This window comes from Giraffa tippelskirchi, chromosome 3 (assembly GCF_054371585.1).
Source record: "Giraffa tippelskirchi isolate mGirTip1 chromosome 3, T2T-mGirTip1v1.2.pri, whole genome shotgun sequence".
Lineage (NCBI taxonomy): Eukaryota > Metazoa > Chordata > Mammalia > Artiodactyla > Giraffidae > Giraffa > Giraffa tippelskirchi.
The window spans coordinates 174,784,872-174,810,116 of record NC_137277.1 but is presented as its reverse complement, the minus strand read 5'-3'; the positions used below and the strand labels follow the sequence as shown (position 1 = coordinate 174,810,116).

The following is a 25,245-nucleotide window of genomic DNA, read 5'->3' as shown; positions in this document are numbered from 1 at the left end:
AGTCATTGAAATAATTGTGTTCATGCTGCCAGGTTGGTTTGGCTCGTTTGCTTTATTTTGCTTATAATTTTTAGGTATTGACTTTAAAATGTTATCTGGCTTTTATAATTCATGTTATTTACACGGTTCCTGAAGTCAGATCTATAAATTTTTAAAAGTCTTAACATCTTTTACTATCCCTTTAGCCTGTTTCCTCCTCCCACACAAATAACCTTTGTAATTTTATGGCCTGTCCTTTTGCTATTTACTTAAGAAAACAAAAACAAACCCATATTGTCTACTTCATACACACTGCCTTTCTTAGATAAGAGTAGTAAACTTTGCTTTGCCTTCCTTTTAACAGTAAATCTTGGTGTTCACTCTTCATATATGCTGTCCTCATCATGCACAGAGAGAAGGGGGTGGGGAGAGAGAAAGGGGAGGGTCCCCCATGCCTTTTGTAAAGCTGTCATAATGCTGCAGTGTGTGGATGTACAGTTTCTTAGCCAGTCCCGTGTTGCACATTTGGCTAACTTCCAGTCTTGGTTGTGTTGCAGTGAAATACAGCTTTCCTATTTTTTCCTGTTACCTTTAAGCTAGATTTCTAGAAAGGGAATTGTGGTATAAAGGGTATAAATGCACACAATATTTTGGCAGATGTAAATAAATCAGCCTCTTTTGGAGATTATAATGCATATCCTTGGGCTATTATACATCGCCTAGTTTATAGTAGGGCTTCCCTGGTGGCTCAGAGGTTAAAGCATCTGCCTCCAATGTGGGAGACCCAGGTTCAATCCCTGGGTCGGGAAGATCCCCTGGAGAAGGAAATGGCAACCCACTCCAGTATTCTTGCCTGGAGAATCCCGTGGACGGAGGAGCCTGGTGGGCTACAGTCCACGGGGTTGCAAAGAGTCGGACACGACTGAGCGACTTCACGTTCACTTAGTTTATAGTAATAATGTTATCATATCCCAAACAGTGTAAGCACTTCGAAGCAGTTTAACTTTTTCTCTTGTCATCCTTTATGTTGTTGTTTTGCTTTGCTTATACATGTGTTAGAAAGACAATGGGGCAGTTTTTGTTTTAAAACATCCACCTTCTTTTAAGTTTGCCCACATATATGTACCATTTCCAGTACTCTTACTTCTTTCCTGCAGTTCCTTTCTCCTATCTGGATTGTTTTCCTTCAGCCTAAAAAACTTTTCTTACATAGATGTAATAGATATGCTAGTAGATAGATATGCTAGTAGTGATTTCTCGCTGCTTTTGTTTGAGAAATTCTTGATTTGCCTTAATTTTCAAAAGATCATTTCCCCAGGTGTAAAAATCTGATGTTAGCCCTTTGTAATGTCTCTTCTGGTTTCCATAGTTTTTGTTTAAAAATCTTACTATAACCTTTTCAAGGCAATTCTTTTCTCCCCTGGCTTCTTTTAAGATTTAGTTTGTATTAATTTTTAATAGTTTGACTATATTAGGCCCATGTGACATTTTCTTTCTTTTTCAATTTGCTTGAGTCTCACTGAACCTTTGAATCTGTGAGTGGATACCTTTCATCAGTTTTGGAAAATTGTTGGCCATTATTTCTTCATATATTGCTCCTCTTATCTCATTATCTATTCAGATGTTCTCCTTCATTTTCTCTGGAAGTATCAGAATTGTACACGTTCAGACTTCGCACTTCATCTACTGGGTCTCTCTAGGTCTGTTTTTGTTTTTCCCAGAATTTTTTTTTTTTTTCCTTATGCCTAGTTTGAAAACTTTCTATTGACCACATTTCAAATTCACTAATTCTTTTTTCTGTTTTCTTTGTCCATCTTTGGCTAAATTCATCAATGAATTTTAGATTTCAGGTATGTTTTCCAGTTCTAGGCAGTTATTTGATTTTTAAAAATAGATTCCAATTCTCTTTGAAATTCATTACATTCTTAACCATTTTGTCCATCTTTGCTTATACTTGCAATTTGTTTTATGTATTTTTTATTGGAGTATAGCCAATTAACTATGTTGTGATAGTTTCAGGTGGACACCGAAGCGACTCAACCATCCATATATATACACGTATCCATCCTCTCCTAAACTCCCCTCCTATCCAGGCTGCCACATGACGTTAAGCAGAGTTCACTGTGCTGTATATGTATAGTCGGACTTTTTTGGTTATCCATTTTAAATATAGCAGGGCATACATGTTGATCCCAAGCTCTTTATCACTTCCTCCATTGCTTACATTTGCAGTTTATTAATTATAGAGCCTTCCCTGGTGGCTCAGATAGTAAAGAATCTGCCTGCAATGCGAGAGACCCGGGTGTGATTCCTGGGTTGGAAAGATCCCCTGGAGAAGGGAATGACAACCCACTCCAGTATTCTTGCCTCTAGAATTCCATGGACAGAGGAGCCTGGCGGGCTACAGTCCATGGGGTTGCAAAGAGTCAGGCATGACTGAGTGTCTAACACAATCATAGTTACAGAATACCTAGTTTATAGTTTCTAGTGGTGTTAGCCTGCTTCTATTGTCTTTCCCCCCTTTTGATTGTTGGTCACATACTCCTCAGCTTCTTTATACCTCTGGTTATTGATTATGTGAACTGAAGAGAACCCAAGTGGTGTTTTCTATTAGTGTTTCCACTTCTTCAGTGTTAAACATGGTCAGAAGCTGATCACTTTGCTCTAGTCAGGGCTGTAGCTTGTTTCACCTCTGGCTTATCCCTGTTTGTTGTGAGCCTCCCAGGGGTTTTTGCAGGGGTTGGGGTGGGGGTTTCCTATTTTCTTTTTTGAATTTTTCCATACGTCGCACCTTGTGGGATCTTTTGTTTCTCGACCAGGGATTGAACCCACACCATCGGCACTGAAAGCTCAGAGTCCTATCCACTGAACCTCCAGGAAATTCCCCTCCCAGGGTTTTCGCTGTTGAGAACCTTGCAGATCTCCGTCTGCTTAGACCTTATATTCATTATGCAGTTTGAAAATGTTGCAGATGTCTTGAGGATGGGGGGCACTGGCTGTGTGTGTTTGAGTCAGGCCTCCTCCCTCTGTGGGGACTTGGTTCCCTGAGTACCCTGAGACTGCAGGAGTTTACACTGTCTTAGCAAAACCTCTGACTCAATTCATGGTCCTCTTCACGGCCTCAGAACTTAGCAGATGTCTAGTGGGGCCAATTCACACTTGAACACACCAGCCTCCTGTGACTCCCTGAAATGCTGGGACTTCTCTTTCCTCAGTATCAGCAGTTGGTAAACTCCTGCCCATGGGCTACGTCAGCCTCCTGCTTGTTTTGATACAGCCTATGAACTAAAAATGATTTTAAATGGCTGAAAAAGTTTTAATGAAGTAATATTTTGTTACATGAAAATTAAATTCAAATTTCAGTGTGTATAAATAAAATTTGGTTGGAATACAGCCATGCTTGGCTTATTGCCTGGGTCTGCTTTCATGCCACAATGCCAGGGTCGAGTAGTGGCAACAGCGACCCTGTGACTTATAAAGCCCAAAACATTTACTGTCTTGGCTCTTTATAAAAAATGTTTGCCTTCTGATCCATACATAATCTTTGATAGTGATTTTCAAAGTGTGGTTTGTGAGTTCCTTGGTCGTGCCTGAGATCCTTACATTGAATTCGTAAGGCCAAGGCTGATGGTAATTAGTAAGATTTTTCCTTTTCTCTTGTTTGAACTAAAAGTATAAAAGCTGTGGTGGTTGTAAAACTGCTGGTACCTTAACAAGAATCAAGGCAGAGACACCAGATGACTGGCAGTCATGTTATTCTGCAATGTCAAATAGGTACATGTCTTTTAAATAATCTTCATGACAAAGTAGAGTCCTTTTTTTTTTTTTCTTAACACTTCACCTCAAATAACCTTGTATCATAGGTTGAGAGTGGAAGTGAAAGTGACTGTACAGCTCTTTTATTAAGCTTGACATTTAAATGATTTGCAACAACAGCAAAATAATGCTACTTAACACTTCATTTTTATTGTTTTGGAAAAATATGGTCTTTTCCACAAAAAGTTTATTTATATTCATATGTAATGAATTAATCAAGTATTTAAATTTTTTTTCTCTTTTAGTTCCTGACACATTTTATAAATAACAATAGATAAACCACATACACAAGAGTGCTTTTGGGACTGGGGAGGGATTCTTGGTAATTTTGTATAAAATAATCCTTAGAACCAAATTCACTGATCTGTTTGAAGTGATTTCTCTTCATATAGCAAAGGAAAATAATGGCATTGACTTTTTGTTGTTGCTTTAAGTTTGGGATAAGGTCTTTTTACAACCATCCCAAAAGACCAGTGGCATTATGATGTTTTTTTTAATGATCATGCTGAAATAATCCATATGCTTAGAACTGCCAGCCTCAATGTTTATATGACATACCATTGCTTGTGTTAATTTTTCGTATTTTTGTTTGTGGTTTTTAGGGTATACTTTGAATGATTTCATTCTTTAAAAACAAATCCAGAAGCAGCTAAGGATTCTTTTGTTTTCATAGTTATTTTCCCTTCATTTTTTTTTTCTCTCACATTATTTCAACACAAAAATGATAAGCCTGCCCTAAGTGGAACTGATACTACTTAGTTTGAAAAACTTTAAAGATGCTGTCCCTTTGAACTTGAATTTCTCATAGTATATTTCTGGGTGGACTCTTAATTACGATGAAAGGAGTTAGCGATATTCTGCAGTTCATTAGCCACAGCCTTAAATAACAGAAAACAGACTTTGTGAGGATTATTGTGCATCCCTTTGAAAGGTGTTTGCCCTCCAAGAAGATCGTTCGTGTTTAATTGAAAAAAAAAAAAAAAGTGCTGTTCATGTGAATTCTACATTCATTGACAGTTCCAAGCATGTATCATTTCTAAGCCTTTCAGTAGTAAGTGGATTTTTTCATTTCAGTAGTAAGTGGAAAAAACCCAATACACAAGGAGGAATTGGAAAAGGTCTTGAGAACGAAAGGGTTTGAATAACATCAGGTTTACATTTGTAAGTTTTAATGGAGTTAATAGTGGTTACAAGAAGAAGGGTGTCCAGGAAAATTTGAAACACATTTGTAGATTTTATTTTTGACTTAGTTTATTGGTAACTTATTTACTGTGGTAGTTGAGTCTTAGCATTTTTCAAATGTTTTGAGGATGGAATTAAACCTTAAAAGTAGAAATTCTCTAAAGCACTGTGATAGCAGCATATGCACATGAGAGGAGGTGAAAAGGCCCATCTTTTGATGTTTTGGGAAATCATTCTTGGCATTCCCTTTTGTTAGATGCATTATTGTTCTGTTTGTCTTTATTTCCATTCTTTCACTGCTACTTGGATTCCATTTATTCTGATGGTGGTGTTTTAGAGGTATATAACATTTCCTTTGATGCCTGGGCATCATTATTTACCAGGTTTTTATTATGGCAGAAGACTTTTTGCTCACTAGATAATACATATTTCTAAAAGCAGGTAGCTCAACTGACAAAGAATCTGCCTACAATACAAGAGACCCCGGTTCAATTACTGGGTTAGGAGGATCCCCTGGAGAAGGTATAGGCTACCCACTCCAGTATTCTTGGGCTTCCCTGGGGGCTCAGTCGGTAAAGAATCTGCCTGCAATGTGGGAGACCTGGGTTCGATCCCTGGATTGGAAAGATCCTCTGGAGGATGGCATGACAACCCACTTCAGTATTCTTTCCTGGAAAATCCCCATGGAGAGAAGAACCTGGCAGGCTGCAGTCCATGGGGTTGCAAAAAGTTGGACTCAACTGAGCAACTAAGCACACACATGCCAAATGTAGGCAGTCCATGTTAGTCTTATGGATATTACTTTTTGTTGCATCTGTTAAAACCAATCAACATCTCTCATTTAAAAAGATAAAAAGTAAAAGAGGAGAATATAAATAACTGTGACATTGCTTTAAGGCAGAGTAAAATCCCTCTTTAGTTGAGATCCAGAGAAGAAAAGTAGCCAGCTGACTGTGTAAAGTCACACTTAACACCTAGTAATAATTTTCTTAAGGGTTTAAAAGTATTGATTTTATTTCTGTGTGCAGGTTCTAAGGCCCAGCAGCTTTTGCAAGGACTACAAGCAAGCGATGAAAGCCAGCAGCTCCAGGCCGTTATTGAGATGTGTCAATTACTGGTCATGGGAAATGAGGAGACGCTGGGAGGGTTTCCTGTCAAGAGTGTGGTTCCAGCTTTGGTAAGAGAATTTTCCCCTCATTTTATCCCACTCATGCCCTGAATGCTGCTCTTATATTTACTAAAAGCATGATCATTGTCATTAGGAACTTTAGAATATAATAGAACTAAGAGATAGTAGAGTGTGGCTTATTCTTCTATTTCAGGCCTATAGAGATTGTGCATGACTTAATGATGAATGACTAAAATTTCTAAACCATCTCTTGATGAGTAGTTACCTTATCTTTGATACTTAAATGACCCATGTGGTTTCCTAAGTGGTTATCCCGTTTAGGTGGTAACTTGACTTACTATGCCAAAACTCACATGCTTTTTTTCTTTTAAACTGGTGATTCGTGGGACAATAACAAAATAGCTCACTTGTGGGTTATCTCTGTAGGCAGTCAATAATTCTTGCTTGATAGTTGTGTGCATGGCCATGCAGTCCAGCCAGAAGAAGACCGAATGGACCCTCCAGCTTAAAAGGGGGGGTTATATTAAACAGAAACAAGAGAAATAAAACAACAGCACTCAGCAATAGAAAAACGAGTTAAAAAAAAAATCTTTTAATGATTTTTCAACACAGTTATGAGTTGATGTTTAGAATTTATTAACATCTTAATCCCTTAAGCTTTTTAATGTGAAAACAAAAAGAGAAATTGTCATTAAGTAAGTGTGTAGGCCCTTGAGCATGATAAGTCTTTTTAAGTGGTGGCTTGGTAATTTTCACAATGCAAGATTAAAGACATTTGGTTATAATTTAAGATTGTCTGAATAAAATCATGACAAGATTAACATAGACATGAATATATTCATAGCATATATTACTTTGCAGGTTAAAATAAATATCATTTACGTCTTTGTTTGCACATCTAGTAAAGTTGACAAAAATGGAACCAGGATTGGAGTAACAGATTGTCTCATTTGATCACATTATCAGATTATGGAGAGAGCTGAGTGGAGACCAGTCAAATACAGGATGATACCGTCTTCATTCTGCTTGTTCTCACTTGTTGTCTGGCTCTGCTCTAGCAGAGAGTAGTAAAGGATAGAGCAGTCTCTCTTCCCATGCAGACCTCCTGCTAACAGAAGCTGGCTCTCAAGCCTACCAGTGCCATCCCACAGGCTTGCATATTAATATTTTTTAACATTTCATGAAAGTGATATTATCCTTTGTACTCTGACATTTACCTATGTTTATATGCATGCTCAAGTTATTGATTTCTTTAATAGCTGTCTTTTATGACCTGAATTAAACTTCCTTGTTTGTTTTTGTTCATTTAAAAATAAACAGTAATAAAGAACTAGGTTACCATGTAGCAATACTATTCTTTTAAACTGCAGCTTTTAGTTAAATAAAGAAGCTGTTAAATCTGGGCCGAAACATTAACACAATCTAGTTTTCTTAATTTGCTGGTTATTGATTAGATTTGAGTACTTAGTGGACCTGTGCAAGTCAGCTCTTGCTATTAGTAGTGAGTTGTCCAGATTTGTCTTTCATAACAGTTGAATATTACAAATATATATCCATCCAATTCCTTTCAATTTAGAGTAGGTATTTTTTGTGACTGATTCATAGGTGATTTGAGATAGAGTGTGCATGCTCGCGTGTGTGTGTGTTTATGTGGTATATTTAATAGAAATAGTTATCAAGACTTCTGGTATATAGATATAATTACCCAGCATAATTCAGAGCTGAGAAGAATTCATATTAAATGAATATTATGTTAGAATATCTGATGTCTGTTATTATAATCATATATTTAATTGGTACTTTACAGCTTAAATTTGACACATTTAAACTTTTCCATTGAACTGCAATGATTGCTTCCCCAAGTAGGAAGTTTCTTTGGTAGCTTTTACTGCTTAAAGAAGATGGAGTGTGTATCTGTAGTAGTTTTGCTTGCTCTCTTTTGAAAAACACAGTTGAAAACTACTTAAGGTCTTTTACACAAGAAAAACTAAAATCAGATCAGATGTTTGGACTAATTCATGTGTTTGTGAAATAATTATATTGAGTTTTAATTAGTGCCTAATTCGTTTTTCATTTGATCAATATTGTGTTCAAATTCTATACTGCTGTGTATTTTACAGCTGAATTAAGTGGTGCTTAGCTCAACTTTTAGAGAAGCTGAATTATAAGAGTTTAAGCTATGATATTGAATCTGTACTGATAGTTGTTAATTTAACAAATTTCTGTGGGCTTCTGGTCCATTTATTTGTGTACAAAGTACTTGCTGACAGATAAGTCCTCGGTGATGTTTTCATGGGCTTCTGGAAACAGGAAATAGTGGTACCGGGAGGGTTGGTTGTAAGCAACGTGAATGCTTTGTTTTTGACCTTCCGAATCATGAGGTGATGATTATCCCATGTCAGTGCTTCAGTGTGCGAGTCATGCCATCCTAAGCATGAGCATTTCTTGTGTATGCATGCTAGGTTCTAACTTGAGGTTATTTTTTTATGGTAAAGTTCGTGAGTCATACTGCTCTGTTTCAGTTGAAATAGAAGAAATACTTCTAGGACTTTTAAGAATATAGCTTCTAATACTTTGTTAAATCTTTTTAAACAGATAACATTGCTGCAGATGGAGCATAATTTTGATATTGTAAGTATGTGCTATGCTTTAAAAGAATCACTCCGAACTTATTTTTTTTTGTTTTATTGAGTGAACATGGCTTCTTTTCTAGATGAATCATGCTTGTCGAGCCTTAACATACATGATGGAAGCACTTCCTCGATCATCGGCTGTGGTAGTAGATGCAATTCCTGTCTTTTTAGAAAAGGTAATCCTACTTTTGCCCAACTGTTCAAAAGCAGGCATAGGGGAATCAATGAGACCTCCTGACTACTGAATTCTAAAGTTGTATATCAGATCGTAAGGCCACATTAAGACACATTTTAGCATCCATTATCTAACTAAAGTATATTTTTTAGCCAAGATTCCAGAAAAATGTTTCGTGTTTAGCAGAGCCGTAGTTTAAAGCTGATGCTAATAAAGCATTTGTTAAATCATCCCAGTGTTAAAATTTTTAATAATGGCAGTTATTGCACTAGTGTAAAATCTTTCAGAGAAGAACTTAAAGCACTTGATTAAAAATGATTTCATTGTTTCTAGAAAACATCCCAGTGAGGTTGGTAGCTATTTATACCCTCATTTTACAGCTGAGGAGGCTAAGCCAGAGGCTAAGCCAGACAAAACGCCTTGCTCAAGGTCATAAAGTGAGGCAGTGGAGAAAGGAAATTTTTTCATATGGTCTGTGGTAGGTTGTTTTTGGTCTCTTTAAAGGACCTTTTTCTTTTTAATGCACAATAAAATTTGCATTATCTGAAAACCTTGAAATATGCTAAAAACTGTAAAACTTGATTTTTAAAATTTGTTCTATAAACCAACCTGTTTATTTTAAATCTGAAGATACAAAGTTATATAGTTGAATTTAGTTTATTCTTTATGTAAAACATATTTTTCAGAATCTTATAAAGTGGTTGGAAGGAAGCTATATTGCCAGTATGTTATAGCTTACATGCATAAGTCACTGGTTTCCTACGGTGTGAGTTTCAGGTTGCTGCTGCTGCTGCTAAGTCGCTTCAGTCATGTCCGACTCTGTGCGACCCCATAAACTGTAACCTGCCAGGCTCCTCTGTCCATGAGATTCCCCAGGCAAGAATACTGGAGTGGGTTGCCATTTCCTTCTCCAGGAATCTTCCCGACCTAGGGATCATACCTGTTATCTCCTGCATTGGCAGGCAGATTCTTTACCACTGTGCCACCAAGGAAGCATAGAGGCAGTATAGATTGATGAAAATTAGAGAAGATGTTTATTCACACAGAAGATGAGTAGCGAGTAGAACACTTGAATGATAACCTTGTTCCTTATTTATATGTTCTCAGCTGCAAGTTATTCAGTGTATTGATGTGGCCGAGCAGGCCTTGACGGCCTTGGAGATGTTATCACGTAGACACAGTAAAGCCATTCTCCAGGCGGTAAGTGTTGTTCCCAAAGGACTATTTCCTTTAATGTTGAATTTTAGATCCACATTTGTATTAGCTCCTAGATCACAACCTCTGTAAGGTTCCCATGCTGTTTCCAATGTGATGTGCTAGACTTTTTTCTTTTTTTCATAATTGCTGATAAAAGAGTATTTCTTAGCTTTTAACAGTTTTCCTATATTTTAGGGTGGTTTGGCAGACTGCTTGCTGTATCTAGAGTTCTTCAGCATAAATGCCCAAAGAAATGCACTAGCAATTGCAGCCAATTGCTGCCAGAGTATCACGCCAGATGAATTTCATTTTGTGGCGGATTCCCTCCCATTGCTTACCCAAAGGCTAACCCACCAGGTAAAATACAAACCTATCTTAAGCAGCATAAAACATTTTTATTAAATTTTTTTTTAAATGCCAAGTTCACCTGGAGTTTAAATCTTCCAGCTGGGTATGTAAATTGGAAATGTTCTGATCTTTGTCTTTTCCTGTTAACGAGTCATGGACCGTATTAGGTTATTTTGTGAAATTTCAATGGATTTACCCAAATGACAAGGTATCAACTATTTTGACTTTAGGGGTGAATTTATTATTTCAGCAGACACTTGAGTGTTTCCTGTGTAAGAGTGTTTCCTATGTAGTACGATGAGAATTTCCTTTTATAAAGATCACCCTTTCCTGAACGCTGTTGGGTTAGGCAGACAGGACCAGAGAGGGTGTGGATTAAGATCAGAGAAGAGATGAGACTATGTATGTTCCACATAAAAATGAAATAAGAAATGTAGATTGCAGCTGTCTGGGACTGGCAAAGAACAGAAGCAGCTGTAGAGGAGAAGGCATCAATGGGCCTGGTGTGAGATATGATAAGTGGAGCTCATGTAGCCTCTGTTGCAGGACAGATAAGTCAAGTTTCAAGGTTGTAGAGAAATGGAATTTTCTTGTAATGTTTCAAAGTATTGTGATTGCTGAAGAGATTTTAAGAGATCTGGCTTTTAAGTCGTCTTTATTAGCCTTTACCCTGCTTCATTCTGTACTCCAAGGCCAAATTTGCCTGTTACTCCAGGTGTTAAGACTTCCTACTTTTGCATTCCAGTCCCCTATAATGAAAAGGACATCTTTTTTGGGTGTTAGTTCTAGAAGGTCTTGTAGGTCTTCATAGAACCGTTCAACCTCACCTTATTCAGCTTTACTGGTCGGGGCATAGACTTGGGTTACCGTGATATTAAATGGTTTGCCTTGGAAACAAACAGAGATCATTCTGTCGTTTTTGAGATTGCATCCAAGTACTGCATTTCGGACTCGTTTGTTGACCATGATGGCTACTGCAATAAAGCAAAAGATCACAATAAAGCGCGTCACAAGAATTTTTTGGTTTCCTGATGCAGGTGAAAGTTGTGTTTACACTGTAGTGTAGTCTGTTTAAAGTGAGCTTGTGTCTTTAAAAAAAAAAACAAGCTATGTATATGCATTAGTTAAGAAGTACTTCATTGTTTAAAAAACACAGTAACCACTCCGTTTGATTTTTCAGTGGATAGCAGTCTTTTTGGTGGTGGGGAGGGTTTAAAGTATCTCGAGAATTGCCAAAATGTGATACAGGGACAAGAAGTGAGTAAATGCTGTTGGACAAATGGTGTTGACAGACTTGCTTGGTGCAGGGTTTCTACAGACCTTCAATTTGTAAGAAATGCAGTATCTGCAAATTGCGCTAAAATGAAGTACAATAAAATAAGGTATGCCTGTATTAAATAAGGGGTTTACATGAGATAGGTAAAATTACATTGATGATTGAATTGTTGGGGCGTTTTGCTTCTAAGATGATTAAGACACAAATAAGTGCCATCCATTTTTTATTTATTTAAAAAAACTTAGCAGGCTGAGATAGTTTACAATGAGGGGCTAGAAATGTTTTCTAGTTAGCTGTGATCTCAGCACCTTATTTTGAAAGTAAGGCTTGAGAGTCAGAGAAGTTAAATAGTGGGCATCTTTTCTAGACTTAAGTAGTGACAGCAAAGATGTAGGGCTTTTATAATACCAGATGACTCTCATTTTACACAAGCAAGTATAGTTTTTGCATCTGAAGTCAATTTATCGATTAAAAAAGTCATCACCAACTCAATGGACATGAGTTTGAGTAAACTCCAGGAGTTGATGATGGACAGGGAGGCTTGGCATGCTGCAGTCCATGGGGTCGCAAAGAGTCAGACACCACTGAACAACTGAACTAAACTGAACTGAACGGATCCAAATACTCATCCCATTAAATTGTTCTTTCTGTTATTCCAAAGGGGATATTCCAGATGTTTTCTCAATGAGACAACTCAGATAGTATTTTTAGATTGTTTTTACAGTGAATATAGCAAGTCTACACCAAGTTTTTCTTAATCAGTATACCTCTGGCTCACACATACTTCACTATTTACAACTTTTTAGCATATGCATGTTTTAAACATTTCTACTTGTAAGGCTGTTTAAAATGATAGGATGTTTATTTTTATTATAGTTTTTGTTTAGGTATTGAAATTGTAGAAGCACAAAAATTGTTCCTTTTTGATATAACTTGCTTTTTATTTGTTGAGGTCTTGTAGGAGGTACAGATTTTATCAGTATGATTTCCCTTTGCATTGAAATCATGACTTTACTGATTGCTTGCTTAGGTTCACAGCATTTTCAAAGCTCACATCTTTGAAGAATTTGGGGTTAGGAAGAAGATAAGGCAGTGATATAAGACAGTGAAAATGTTTTATATTAACAAACTTTATTTTCCTTTATTTAAAAAAAAAAACAGGACAAAAAGTCAGTAGAAAGCACTTGCCTTTGTTTTGCACGTCTAGTGGACAACTTCCAACATGAGGAGGTAAGCATTTAGTCTGTTGATATTCTCATCAAGTTGTTAAACTACTAACTCAGGGTGTAACAGTTTGTTTCTTTTTTCCTTGTGTTTCTGCAGAATTTACTCCAGCAGGTTGCTTCCAAAGATCTGCTAACAAATGTTCAACAACTATTGGTAGTAACTCCACCAGTTTTAAGTTCTGGGATGTTTATAATGGTGGTTCGCATGTTTTCTCTGATGTGTTCCAATTGTCCAACTTTAGCAGTTCAACTTATGAAGCAAAGTAAGTGCTATTTTATTACTCTGTTTTAAACAAGAAAAATTGTGTGTGTTTAACCTCTGTTGATAAGTAGAGTCAACATAAGCAAGTAGAAATCACTAATATGTAGGCACTGGATAGTAAAGGAAGAAAAATGTTACTGTGTAACAAATCTGGATGTGACAATATAGTAATGCTTTCTACATACAGTTTTTAAAGTATATATTGTATTAAAACTTTACTATTGGAGGGCTAAGGTCATTGCTTTCTATACAATATCAGTTAAGTAATGATGCTTCCTGGGGTCACAAGAGTCAGACACAACTTAGTGACTAAACAGCAATGGTACTTCATAGGAGAATTCTGAGTTTATGTTACCAGTAACTACTTCTCTCCTGCTTATAGGTAGTCCTTTTGCCCATGTTAGATTTTCCAGCATTTTATGATTCCAGAATGCCTTCTCCCTCAAAATGTTGGCACTTATTTACACAGATGAATGGCTTTGATCTTTGTTGCTTTAACATTTCTAAGCCCTTCTCAACCTTACCATGTGAAGAATATTAACATTTTGTCGCCACTGCTATTACAGTCTCTAGTGGGCTTCCCAGGTGGCTCAGTGGTAAAGAATCTGCTTGCCAATGCAGGAGATGTGGTTCTATCCCTGGGTCAGGAAGATCTGCCTGGAGTAGGAAATGGTAACCCACTCCAGTATTCTTGCCTATGAAATCCCATGGACAGAGGAACCTGGTGGGCTATACAGTCCATGGTGTCGCAAAGAGTCAGACACAACTGAGTGACTGAGTGCGCACATGTGTAGACACACACACGCCCGAAGACACACACACCCACACACTGCTATTGCAGTTGCCCATTACTGTCTTTACTTTAGATTTCACAAGTTGATGTCAGAAGGCTGTGGGGTTCAGAGAACATCTGTGTATTGTGATTATTGCTAGTAGAGCATTGATCACTTCTGCATGAAACTCTCATAATTGTGGGTAATTGTATATCCATAATTTTGCTTTCTGAGAATATTATCTTGGGAGTCAGTGATAACATTCACTGACAAAGCAGTCTTTGTCCCTCTGCCTCAGGTAGATTATTAAGGGGTATAATAGTACTTTTCCTGTGGGGGAGGTAGGATGGGAAACTCAGGTTTAAATGTAGTCACACTAGTTGTGAATTTTAGCACATGGCACAGTTCTTTGTAGAAAAATAGTGTTGCTGAGGTGATTTATTGAAGAGATAAAGCATTTTGTCATTCCTAAACTTGGTATTCCAGAGAACACTGTTTTGCTTATGCCATGAGCAAAATCCTCTCTGCCAGATAAGTTTGGGAAGGATTTAACTCTTTTTTTTTTTTTTTGAGTAGTCATAATGTACTTTCCTTATTAAAATTCCTAGAAGTCCCTTGAATTTTGGTTTCTTGAAGTTTGCACACAGATTATCTCTTGTTACCATATGGCACATTTTTCCTATATCCTGGTTTGGGAAATTACTGTCTAAGTTTAGTTTTTAATGTTCTGGAATTTTTTTCTTTAATATGATGAATATTGTTACCTCGTTTGCATATTTTAGGAAGTTGGCCTCATATTCATCATATAGAAGCCACTAGACTTACATTATCTTTCTCCCTCGGTAACACAAGGGAACATGAATCTATCTTGTTCTTTCTGTTTTTTCTTTTCAGTGTCTGATCCCTTTTTTTTTTTTAAGTTACTATTACACCATTGCCATATATTCCTGTTTCTTAAGAGAGTTGCCAAAATGAATTTTTCAAAACTTTTAAAAGATTTAATCACTACTTATGAAATTTCTATGAGGCAGAGATTTAACTATTCATAACTCCTCTGCCCAAATTGGGGCTTCCCAGGTGGCTCAGAAGGTAAAGCATCTGCCTGCATTGTGGGAGACCCAGGTTCAATCCCTGGGTCGGGAAGATCCCCTGGAGAAAGAAATGGCAACCCACTCCAGTACTCCTGCCTGGAAAATCCCATAGACAGAGGAACCTGATAGGCTACAGTCCATGGGGTCACAAAAGAGTTGGACACAACTGAGCAACTTCACTTTCTTTCTTTCTGCCCAAATTAATGACGAATACTTTCCTTGACAGTAGAACATACTGATTACTGGCAGGACATTTCAGTGAAATATTTATACATGTTTTATATATGGATATAGAACCATATGCCACAACCAACAGAGACACAGCCTTGTCTTTCGGTCCTGGTTATTAGAGTGATCAAAACCTTGGAGACTGGGAACTTCTTCCACTCACTGTCTCAATGCATTAGACAAGTTTTCATCCCAGTTCTTCCATAAACTGAGATCTTCTGGGGATGGAAATTGGTGGTAGAGGATATTTTCTTGATTTTTAAAGGTAGTTGGCATGCTTACTGTCATTTAAGTAAAGGTTTTCCTGATGACAAAATGGCAAGATTCAGATGCTTTTAATTGCTATGTTTTATTCTATTGGTCACACAATTTCAGTATATTATATTTGAATTGAAGAAAAGACACATATCCTTGTGAATCAAGGATAAAATATGTTTAGTGCACTTGTTCTGCAAACTCTGTGCTCCTTAAGGAAAGAAATACAAGATTCCTAAAGTCCCTGCAGTGAACTTGTGACTTAAGTCCTCAAAAAGAAATTGTTTAAATCTTAATAGTTTTTTTTAAGGTTTTAATTACAAGTTATTTTCACCTTATCTTGAGTGGTATGGCCATATAGGTAAATACTTTTGTTTTTCCCCTCGGGAATGATTGCCTTTTAAATACAGCAATACAAGTAGTTTCATAGGCTTTGGCTTTTCATTGTTGGCTTTACAGACATTGCAGAAACGCTTCACTTTCTCCTGTGTGGTGCCTCCAATGGAAGTTGTCAGGAGCAGATTGATCTTGTTCCACGAAGTCCTCAAGAACTGTATGAACTGACGTCTCTGATTTGGTAAACATTGGGCCTATAGTTAATAATAACTGGAGGGCATTTTGCTTTAGAGACCTGGTATTTACTGACAGCTTAGAAAGCTACTTATTAAAATAATTGCACCTTTTCATTTTCAGTGAACTTATGCCATGTTTACCAAAGGAAGGCATTTTTGCAGTTGATACCATGCTGAAGAAGGGAAATGCACAGAACACGGATGGGGCCATATGGCAGTGGCGGGACGACCGGGGCCTCTGGCACCCCTATAACAGGATAGACAGCCGGATCATTGAGGTAGTAGTTTCCTCGTACCGTTTAAATATATCTTCTTTTGATGGAGTGTGGGTGTAGGGCTGGAGTCGGGAGGGGGCATGTGGACGTAAATGTGCTTAGCGTGGAATTAACTCACGATTCTCTCATTTTGTCTCCTGAGAACAAGGTCCTCATTTCTGTTCAGGTCAGAAAACATGGTGTTCTAGTCCTGCTTCTGCTACTCACTACCTGATTGACTTGGAGCAAGTAATTTAAGTTCTTTGTTCCATGGTTTCCTCGTTTCTGAAAGGAAACGCGGGAGGAGTTAGGCTACATGTCTCTAAAAGTTCCTTCAGTCTCCTATCCAGAAGAAATCTCACAAAAGCAAAGATTACATACAAGTAGCTGCTTTTCAGTATTTTTTAAAAGAGCAAAAATATGGAAAGAATTTAAATATCTAGCTCTAGGTGAATAAGTAAATTGTGGTATATACCTAAGCTTATATGTAAAACAGACCTTACTGGGATAAATTTTAATTAGTTACAATGTGATGTGCTATAAATGAAAACAAAATTATGTGACTCATGGAAACTCAGCAAAAGAAAAGAATAATAGCAAAGAAATATACCACAATATTTACAGTGATTTTTCTGTGAAGGTTTTATGTGTGATTTTATTCTTATTTCCATACTTCCATATTAAATTTGCATTGAAATATTTCAGAAATTTCTCAGGTCAGGAAAGTTTTTGCCCTTGTTTAGGAACCATTGGTCACTGCTTTATTTGAGATTCCATGCATCATTTACTAACGTTTTCATATATAAGATACTCAAGTATTAATATATTTTCTAATTTCAGCCTGTGTAATTAGAATGTTTTATGACATTACACATAGACTTTTTTTCTTTAAGGTATCTTCCACTAGTTTCTAAAAATGAATGTTTGAAAAACTTTGGAACCATTGATTTATGTTATAAAATCAAATTCTTCTGATGGTATCTAAACTCAGAACCAGCTGTTCTGAGAAAGTCAGAGGTGACTAGTCTTCTGTAATAGTTAGCTTTACTTTATAAGCTGGTTGTGGTCTCTAATGCTGAGCATTCTTTTTAGCATTTTCCCAGTAATTGGATTTTCCCTGTTAGTTTGCTTTCTTGTATTTTCTGAGAGTCCTGACTTCCAGTCAACCAAGAAATTCCATAAAAATGTATATTTTGTCACTTCTTTAGGCTGTCTAAAATCCACCAGTGTTTAACTACATTGTCTCATTTGAGATACGTACTGTATAATGCTTGCCACCCCTTGGGATTACTTTTTCTACTTCTGGTTGTGTCACTTTCAATCTTAGGGCATCATTTAAATGTAAAAGTCTTTTCTGATGACCCAAGGATAATTTTGTGGGATCATTTTGTTTAAAGGAGGATCTGGATGGGCTGCTAGGAATCCATGATGTAAATAATATTTTAACCTTAAGAATAGGTACCAAAAATTAAGGATAACTGATTTTTTTCTGTCAGCAATGTTTTCAAGGCCTTTTTAACACAAATAGTATCTTCTCCATGTCAGCTCTCCTACATGACTGGATTTTACCTGTATTTGTCTCAGGGCACCTAATGGGTCTGGGGGTGTATATATGTATTTAATTAAAAATGGTTTGTTGATTGAGTAAATTTTGTCACATCCACACTATTAAAACTTCCACATTCTGTTACTTACTGTCTGCAACTGATGAAACAAATATGTAAGTTAGCATTTATAGAGGTCCCCACTGTGTCTTGAGTTAATAGATTTCTCCATGTTTATATTCAAGGTTTCTCTCTCTTTGCTCTCAGGCAGCCCATCAGGTCGGTGAGGATGAGATAAGCTTGTCCACTCTGGGACGAGTTTATACTATTGATTTTAATTCTATGCAGCAAATCAATGAGGACACGGGAACAGCACGTGCCATTCAGAGAAAACCTAACCCCTTAGCCAATACTAACACTAGTAAGTACCTTTTAAAAGTAGTACCATGTTGTCTAGTGAGTAGTGTTTGCAGTAACATACAGTTGTTTTATTGAGTGTTTTTATTAAATTGAGGTAGTTGCATGGTAGTAAAGTTTTCTTTTTTGGTTTTATCATGTGCTTTAATCGGTAAATGAGCCAACATGGCTTGACTGGTATCTGCCCCCAAGATTTTCCTACTTTTGTGATTTGCAGTGTCCTGGACTCTAGTCAGAATTGTTCTTTGCATTTTTCCCTGCTTTCATTTTTATTGAGATATAATTGACACAGCAGTGTGTGAGTTTAAGATGTACAGCATAATGGTTTGACTCACATACTCCTGAAATGATTACCACATTAGTTGGTTAAGAGTGAACATCCATCTTCTCGTATAGATACAAATTAAAGAAAGAGTAAAAAAGATAATTTGGGTGGTAAGAAACTCTTAGCTTTCTCATATAATATCAGCAGTGTTAATTATTTTTGTCATGTTGTACATTACATCCCTAGTATTTATTTATCTTGTAACCTTCTGACTGTCTTCATCCAGTCCCCCACCCCCACCCCCAGTAATACTATGTTGAGTTTGGTATAATGGACTTACAACACTGTGTTAGCTCCTGTTACACAACATAGTGAATTCAGTACTTCATACATTTCAAAATAATCACCATGATCAGTCTACTTATGATGTCACCAAAGGTATTACATAGTTATTGACTGTATTCCCCATGATGTACATTTCATACTTGTGACTCATTTATTCTTCAACTGAAGTTTGTACCCCTTAATCTTCCTCACTTGTTTCTTTTTTCTCTCCAACCCATCACCACCCCTCCACCCCCACCCCCCACCTTTTGCAACCAGTAGTTAGTTCTGTTCAGCCCAGGCAGTTTTTAAAATGTGATCTGTTTATTCCTATTCTACCTTTAGATCCAGTCACACCCCATCAGATCAGTTCTTTCTAATCTTTTGTTTTATACTTTCACATCAAAATTCTCTTAATTCATGAGAATTGTTTTACCCTCAAGTTTCTGTCATTTGTACCTTTCTGGAGGACTTTAGTTCAGTGCTTTTGCAGTTCTAGCCCAGAGTATAAGGGTCAGCATACTGTTAAGCTTTGCAGGCCACGTAGTCTGTACTCAGCACTGCTCTTACAGCCCCTACACAGCCATGCACAGTATGTAAACAAATGTAAGTGGTTGTGTTTCAGTAAAATTTATTTACAAAAATAAGTGGTGAGGTGGATTAGGCCTTCGAACCATCCTTCACCAACCCCTGTTTAGAGCGTTTCATCTGTTGCCTTTCGCCTACACCTCACTCCCTGTAAGCCCGGTGACAGGTCGTCTTTTTGGTTTCTTGCTGCATGTGTGCTGTGCTTAGTCACTTAGTCATGTCTGACTCTGCGACTCCATGGACCGTAGCCTGCCAGGCTCCTCTGTCCGTGGGGATTCTCCAGGCAAGAATACTGGAGTGGGTTGCCGTGCCCTCCTCCAGGGATCGAGCCCAGGTCTCCCACATTGCAGGCGAATTTTTTACTGCCTGAACCAGCAGGGAAGCCCAAGAATATTGGAGTGGGTAGCCTATCCCTTCTCCAGAGAATCTTCCTGACACAGGAATTGAACCTGGGTCTCCTGCATTGCAGGTGGATTCTTTACTAGCTGAGCTACTCCTGCATACTCAGTGTTCATTTCTTCAACTCCATTTATTTCTTACCAGTAGTTTTAACTGGTTAGTACTCAAATGTCCCCAATATTTGGTAGAACAGGTATTAGTAAAAATAAGAGGTACAGTGTAGTGCTACCTTGTGTTTTGCAGCTAGCTGGAATAGTCAGTGGTTTTTAAGATTTTTTTGATTTTTTAATTTGTCTTAATGTTGTCTGGGACATCTTTATAGACCCCAGTTGATTGCATTAGATAAGTTAATTTCCTTTATAGCATTGTACATCCACTTGAATTTTATGTTAGCTCGCTTTATTGTGTTTCTGAAGCCTTTAAGATTTTACATTTTTTATTCCAGGTGGATATTCAGAGTTAAAGAAGGATGATGCTCGAGCACAGCTTATGAAAGAGGATCCAGAACTGGCTAAGTCTTTTATTAAGACATTATTTGGTGTTCTTTATGAAGTGTATAGTTCCTCAGCAGGACCTGCGGTCAGACATAAGTGCCTTAGAGCAATTCTTAGGATAATTTATTTCGCGGATGCCGAACTTCTAAAGGATGTCCTGAAAAACCATGCTGTTTCAAGGTGTGTTCATGAAAGTGGTAAAAATTTTACCACTTTAGAAACATTTTAGAAACCCAAGTCTCTGCAGTTAACTTCAGAAAATTTTAAAGCCATATTATAGTATAAAATATGCACTAAACAGTTAATTTGGAGTATCTTGAGCCCTTTGTTGTCTTTCTGTATTCACAGACACCTTCAATAAAAAATAAATTAAATGCAAAAGTTGAGCATTTAAGAAAAATTCTTATTTTAGTGGACAGGTTTCAAAACTAAAATATTTTGCTCTCAAATTTAAAGTTGTATGGCCAGCAATAATTACCAAATTCAGGCAGATGTTTTATATACAAATGCTTTCTTTTTTTAGTCATATTGCTTCCATGCTATCAAGCCAAGACCTGAAGATAGTAGTTGGAGCCCTTCAAATGGCAGAGATCTTAATGCAGAAGTTACCTGATATTTTTAGTGTTTACTTCAGAAGAGAAGGTAATTCCATTCATGATAATTAATTGATGGTTAATCTTTTAGTCTGAATATTATTTTAGTAGAGTTATAGGTATAATCTGTGGAACAGAAATTGTTACTTTTATGTAATTTACATGCTTCCAGCTTAAGTATGTATCATGCATCTTCTTTAAACCTTTTATTACAGGTTGTATGAGATTCACTTGTTAATTGATGAACACTTACTAAGTTTCAGTGATTTGAGTGTTGATGGCCTAGCAGCAATTGCTGACTTTTCTTTTTATGCTGGTAGCATACAATTGCCCTAAAGATTCTTTGAAAAAGTCAGAGATCACTTTCTCTCCCAAGGAATCCTGTTAATCAGTACAGCTGTTTAAGCGATTATTTTTTTACTTCATTGTGTAGATAATGAAATATTTTAAGACTTGGAATAATCTTCAGAATGCAATTTGTCTAGTCCTCTAATTTGAGGAATTTCAGTTTCGAAATCAGCCTTGGGGACATGGTATTTTAGCATTCTCTTCTTGAAAACCTGAAAGATGAAACTGTGTCCCTCATTCAGGGTGTTGATCCTTTTTTAACCTGCAAAGATAATAAAAGAAGGTCTTTCTCATCAACAGAAATCTCTTTATGGGTCTTTTGGTCTATCAGGTTACTTAGGTCTGGTGAGGATGCTGAAAATAATGGTGTTCTGGCATGTAATACTTTGTCTTCAATCCCAGGTCTTTATGCTCATAACCACCTTTTCTTAGGCGGGATTCATTTCTCTTTACATCTTGAGAATGTAATAGACACATTAGTGTAATAATATTGAGTCAAATGGGAAGAAGTTCTCACTGCTTATTATTAGCTCTATTCAAATAATAATGGGTTTTCAAAAAATCCTACACTACATGTTTATATGAAATAGAAGGCAAACTCTCTCCGTATCCCAGAGGCAATAACTGTGGTTAACAAACTAGATTTATGTACCTTTTCTGTGCTTACATAAACACTTGGTGTATATTCTTATTTTTTTAGCCTTAGGTTATCTTGCATTTTTATTTTGTTTTAGGTATTCTATGTTTGTTGTCATTTGCTTTTAGTTGCTTTATGATTTGAGAATTGGTATATAAGTTGTATATATGAGAATATGAGACTTGGTCTTTTTTCTCAGTGATGTTTTAAAACTTTTGATCCTATCAATCAACTATACTATCAGATTGAATTTCCCACCCCCGAGTATTTGTATAGCATATACATGGTGAGGTATATGGAGATGTCTAGATTGGTTCTCCCCCTTTGCATGTGGCTTGTCTCACTGTTCTTTGAGGTTCCACTTAAAGATCACTTATTCCTAAATATCTACCCTGCCTTCCGAATTGTTAGATCTCCCTATGATATGCTCCAACAGCACTGTATTTTATTTCTCATAAGCAGTTCACTCTGTATTTTTAATTTCTTGTTAAATATATCTTTCTCATTAGTTAGTAAGTGCCCTGAATACATTTTTCTTAGCCATGGCCATATTAGTGCCTTGCTCACAGTCTGGGCATATGACAGTTGCAAATAATACTTGTGGAACAAATGCTTGAAGTTTGATTTCATTCAAAAAACTTTTTTTTTTTTAATATAAATAATCTGATGGAAAGTTGTGGACTCTTCCCCAGAAAAATGTGAATGTTATGAACATGTGAACACACACCTCTGTATTCTGCCCACCCCGCCCCTCCATGTGCTTCCTCCCACAGTCGAACCCCAAATATAAATCTCTGCCTTAATGAGTTATTGTTCTGTCTCCTCATACACCTGCAGGGATGTGAAAATCTCCATCCTTCAATAGCTGGTGTTCTCTTTATTGGCAGTAGTGTTACTGTGATCTTGTCTCCTTGTAGCATTTGAAGTTAATAATTGTAGGTCTTTTTCTCACCTTTTGGCTATCCAGCCACAGGTGCACTGAATTTTTGTAATTGTTTTTGATTCTTATAGTGGGTACTTTAAATTTATGGTAGGACTTTATATGTGAACCCATTTAACATTTTGAGTGTATTGGAAGACCTCTCAGAAGAAGTGTGTGTTCAATCACTAAGTTGTGTTTGACTCTTCGTGACCATATGGACTAGAACACACCAGGCTTCCGCTTCCTTCGCTGTCTCCCAGAGTTTGCTCAGATTCATGTTCATTGAGTTGATGATGCTATCTAACCATCTCATCCTCAATATAAGTATCTTTATTTAAATGTGAATTTACTTCCTTCTGTTTTTTTGGAGTCAGGTTGAATACTCTGGCACCTCAGTTATTTTCCTGTTTTTGCATACTTTTTAGTCATTCCTTGTGAATCAACATTAGCATTTAGGGATCTTATAATGGTAGGGAGGTAGTCCTGATTAACGCATGCTCTAACCTCTGTTCTATAAAGGTGTAATGCATCAAGTAAAACACTTAGCAGAATCTGAGACATTGTTGACGAGTCCACCAAAGGCATGTACAAATGGGTCCGGATCCTTGGGGTCCACACCATCTGTCAACAGTGGAACAGCCACGGCCGCCACCCACGCCTCGGCTGACCTGGGGTCCCCCAGCTTGCAGCACAGCAGAGACGATTCTCTAGACCTGAGCCCTCAAGGGTAAGTCAATTCTGCAGTGACTCTTGTGCTCTTTGCTTGAAACTCTGCCCTGGTCTCTGAGACGCACCCAGGGAAGTGAAGGATGTAGGGCACTACAGAGGGTGTACATTTCCATTTTTCCATGTATTTTTTTTAGGTATATAATGAGAATGGGAAGCAAATTGAACACTTACTGAAAACCTGCTGTATTGAGCCATGTTTAGAAACCACAGTAGAGACATAGTATTTACATTGACCTACAAGAGCACTAAGGCTCAGAAAAGCTAAATGACTGGCATAATGTCTTGAACTTACTATAACAATGAAGGATTTGAGCCTCATTTCTGATACCATAATCTTAACAATTATTTACTATATTATGTTGCGGCATACATACATTACCAGCTTTGAGACATCTAGATATTGATATAGTGAAAATTATTAAAAATTGGAATTTTTAGCATGTAAGAAAAGAACCTGATTTCCCATCTGTCTTTTACTGGCATATCGGAACTTTTGCTCTTAATAAAGGCTAATGAGAATTCTGAGAAGAAAATTCTCTGCTTGCACCTCTTTTTTGTTTTAATTCCTTTGTTGTACTATGCTGCTGAGAACATTAGCAACCCTCGTATTGGTTACCATTTTGTACTGAAACAAATCACACTCTAAAAGTGTTTTTCTTTCTTTGATGGAAGCTGAAAAGTCGATCTTGGTAAAGCATATACTTAATAAGTGGGGTCCAAAAATTTAATCTTATAAACTGCAAAGCTCAGAATCCTAGCTGCTCTTGGTGCCCCCTGGTGGAGGTTGTCCACCCTGATGTATATATGAGTTTTGAGAGTTCTGGGACTCCTGGCACAGTCTTACCTTAGGAAGCTACTGGGTTTAGGTAGTACCATGTAATGGGCACAGTCCAGGATTTTGGGACCTAGAGGATACCAGGGACCCTCCACCTTCCCTGTTGTCTAGTTGAATTGTCTTGTCCTTTTCTCTCCCAGCCTTGCCCGCCTCTCTGTTTCCTCACCAGCCCAATTCCCTCCCCCAGCTGCTGTAGCAACCTGAGGTCATTGCAGGGTTTTACTCTGTAGCACAGGCATGGTGCCTGGGCTCTAGCACAAGTGCTTAGTAAAATATGATGCAGCTCACAGAGAGGCAGTGCTCCTGAGCTACTTTAAATTAAGAAACTAGACTTGGTTACAGGTTCTGACAGTCAGTGCTTCTAAGGAAAGAGAAATACTTTCAGAGAGAGACTTTCAGAGCTCTAAGTGATTCATTTCTCTTCTAATATGGTTTTAAATGAGACGTTCATAAAAATTTGTAAATGGAATTAAGTTTATTCTTTGAAAGTTCACTTGTCCTGATTGTCAAGTATATTGATCATGCTATTGTTTTCAATAGACATGTCAGATGTTGGAAGACTTTAAATTTTTTTTTCAAAATTTTTCTTACTTGGATTATAGTTTAACTGAACCGTAACTTTTTTTCATCTTTTCCATCTTACGTAGTTTTGTTATTCTACGAATGATATTATAAACTATTTCTAAAGTTGTTAAATACAGTGAAAATAGTGCACAAGGCCATATGTGTTGTATTTCATATATTCTAATTCAAA

General features: G+C 37.1%; 1 protein-coding gene across 50 annotated transcripts in view; it reads left to right on the top strand.

The window, feature by feature from the left end:
- TRIP12 (thyroid hormone receptor interactor 12) overlaps window positions 1–25,245 on the top strand; it is a 147,609-nt gene that overhangs the window by 92,063 nt on the left and 30,301 nt on the right. For 17 of the 50 annotated variants that reach the window (XM_081585429.1, XM_081585455.1, XM_081585451.1 and 14 more), the window contains 13 exons: window positions 6,006–6,154; window positions 8,702–8,737; window positions 8,820–8,915; window positions 10,022–10,114; window positions 10,307–10,468; window positions 12,897–12,965; window positions 13,059–13,224; window positions 16,030–16,147; window positions 16,264–16,420; window positions 18,208–18,361; window positions 20,379–20,607; window positions 20,951–21,069; window positions 23,447–23,654. In XM_081585429.1, coding sequence (XP_081441555.1) covers window positions 6,006–6,154; window positions 8,702–8,737; window positions 8,820–8,915; window positions 10,022–10,114; window positions 10,307–10,468; window positions 12,897–12,965; window positions 13,059–13,224; window positions 16,030–16,147; window positions 16,264–16,420; window positions 18,208–18,361; window positions 20,379–20,607; window positions 20,951–21,069; window positions 23,447–23,654 — 1,756 coding nt within the window. Of the gene's footprint in view, window positions 1–6,005; window positions 6,155–8,701; window positions 8,738–8,819; window positions 8,916–10,021; window positions 10,115–10,306; window positions 10,469–12,896; window positions 12,966–13,058; window positions 13,225–16,029; window positions 16,148–16,263; window positions 16,424–18,207; window positions 18,362–20,378; window positions 20,608–20,950; window positions 21,070–23,446; window positions 23,655–25,245 lie in introns of all 50 variants that reach the window. The other 33 variants (XM_081585468.1, XM_081585463.1, XM_081585443.1 and 30 more) reach the window with 3 other exon arrangements.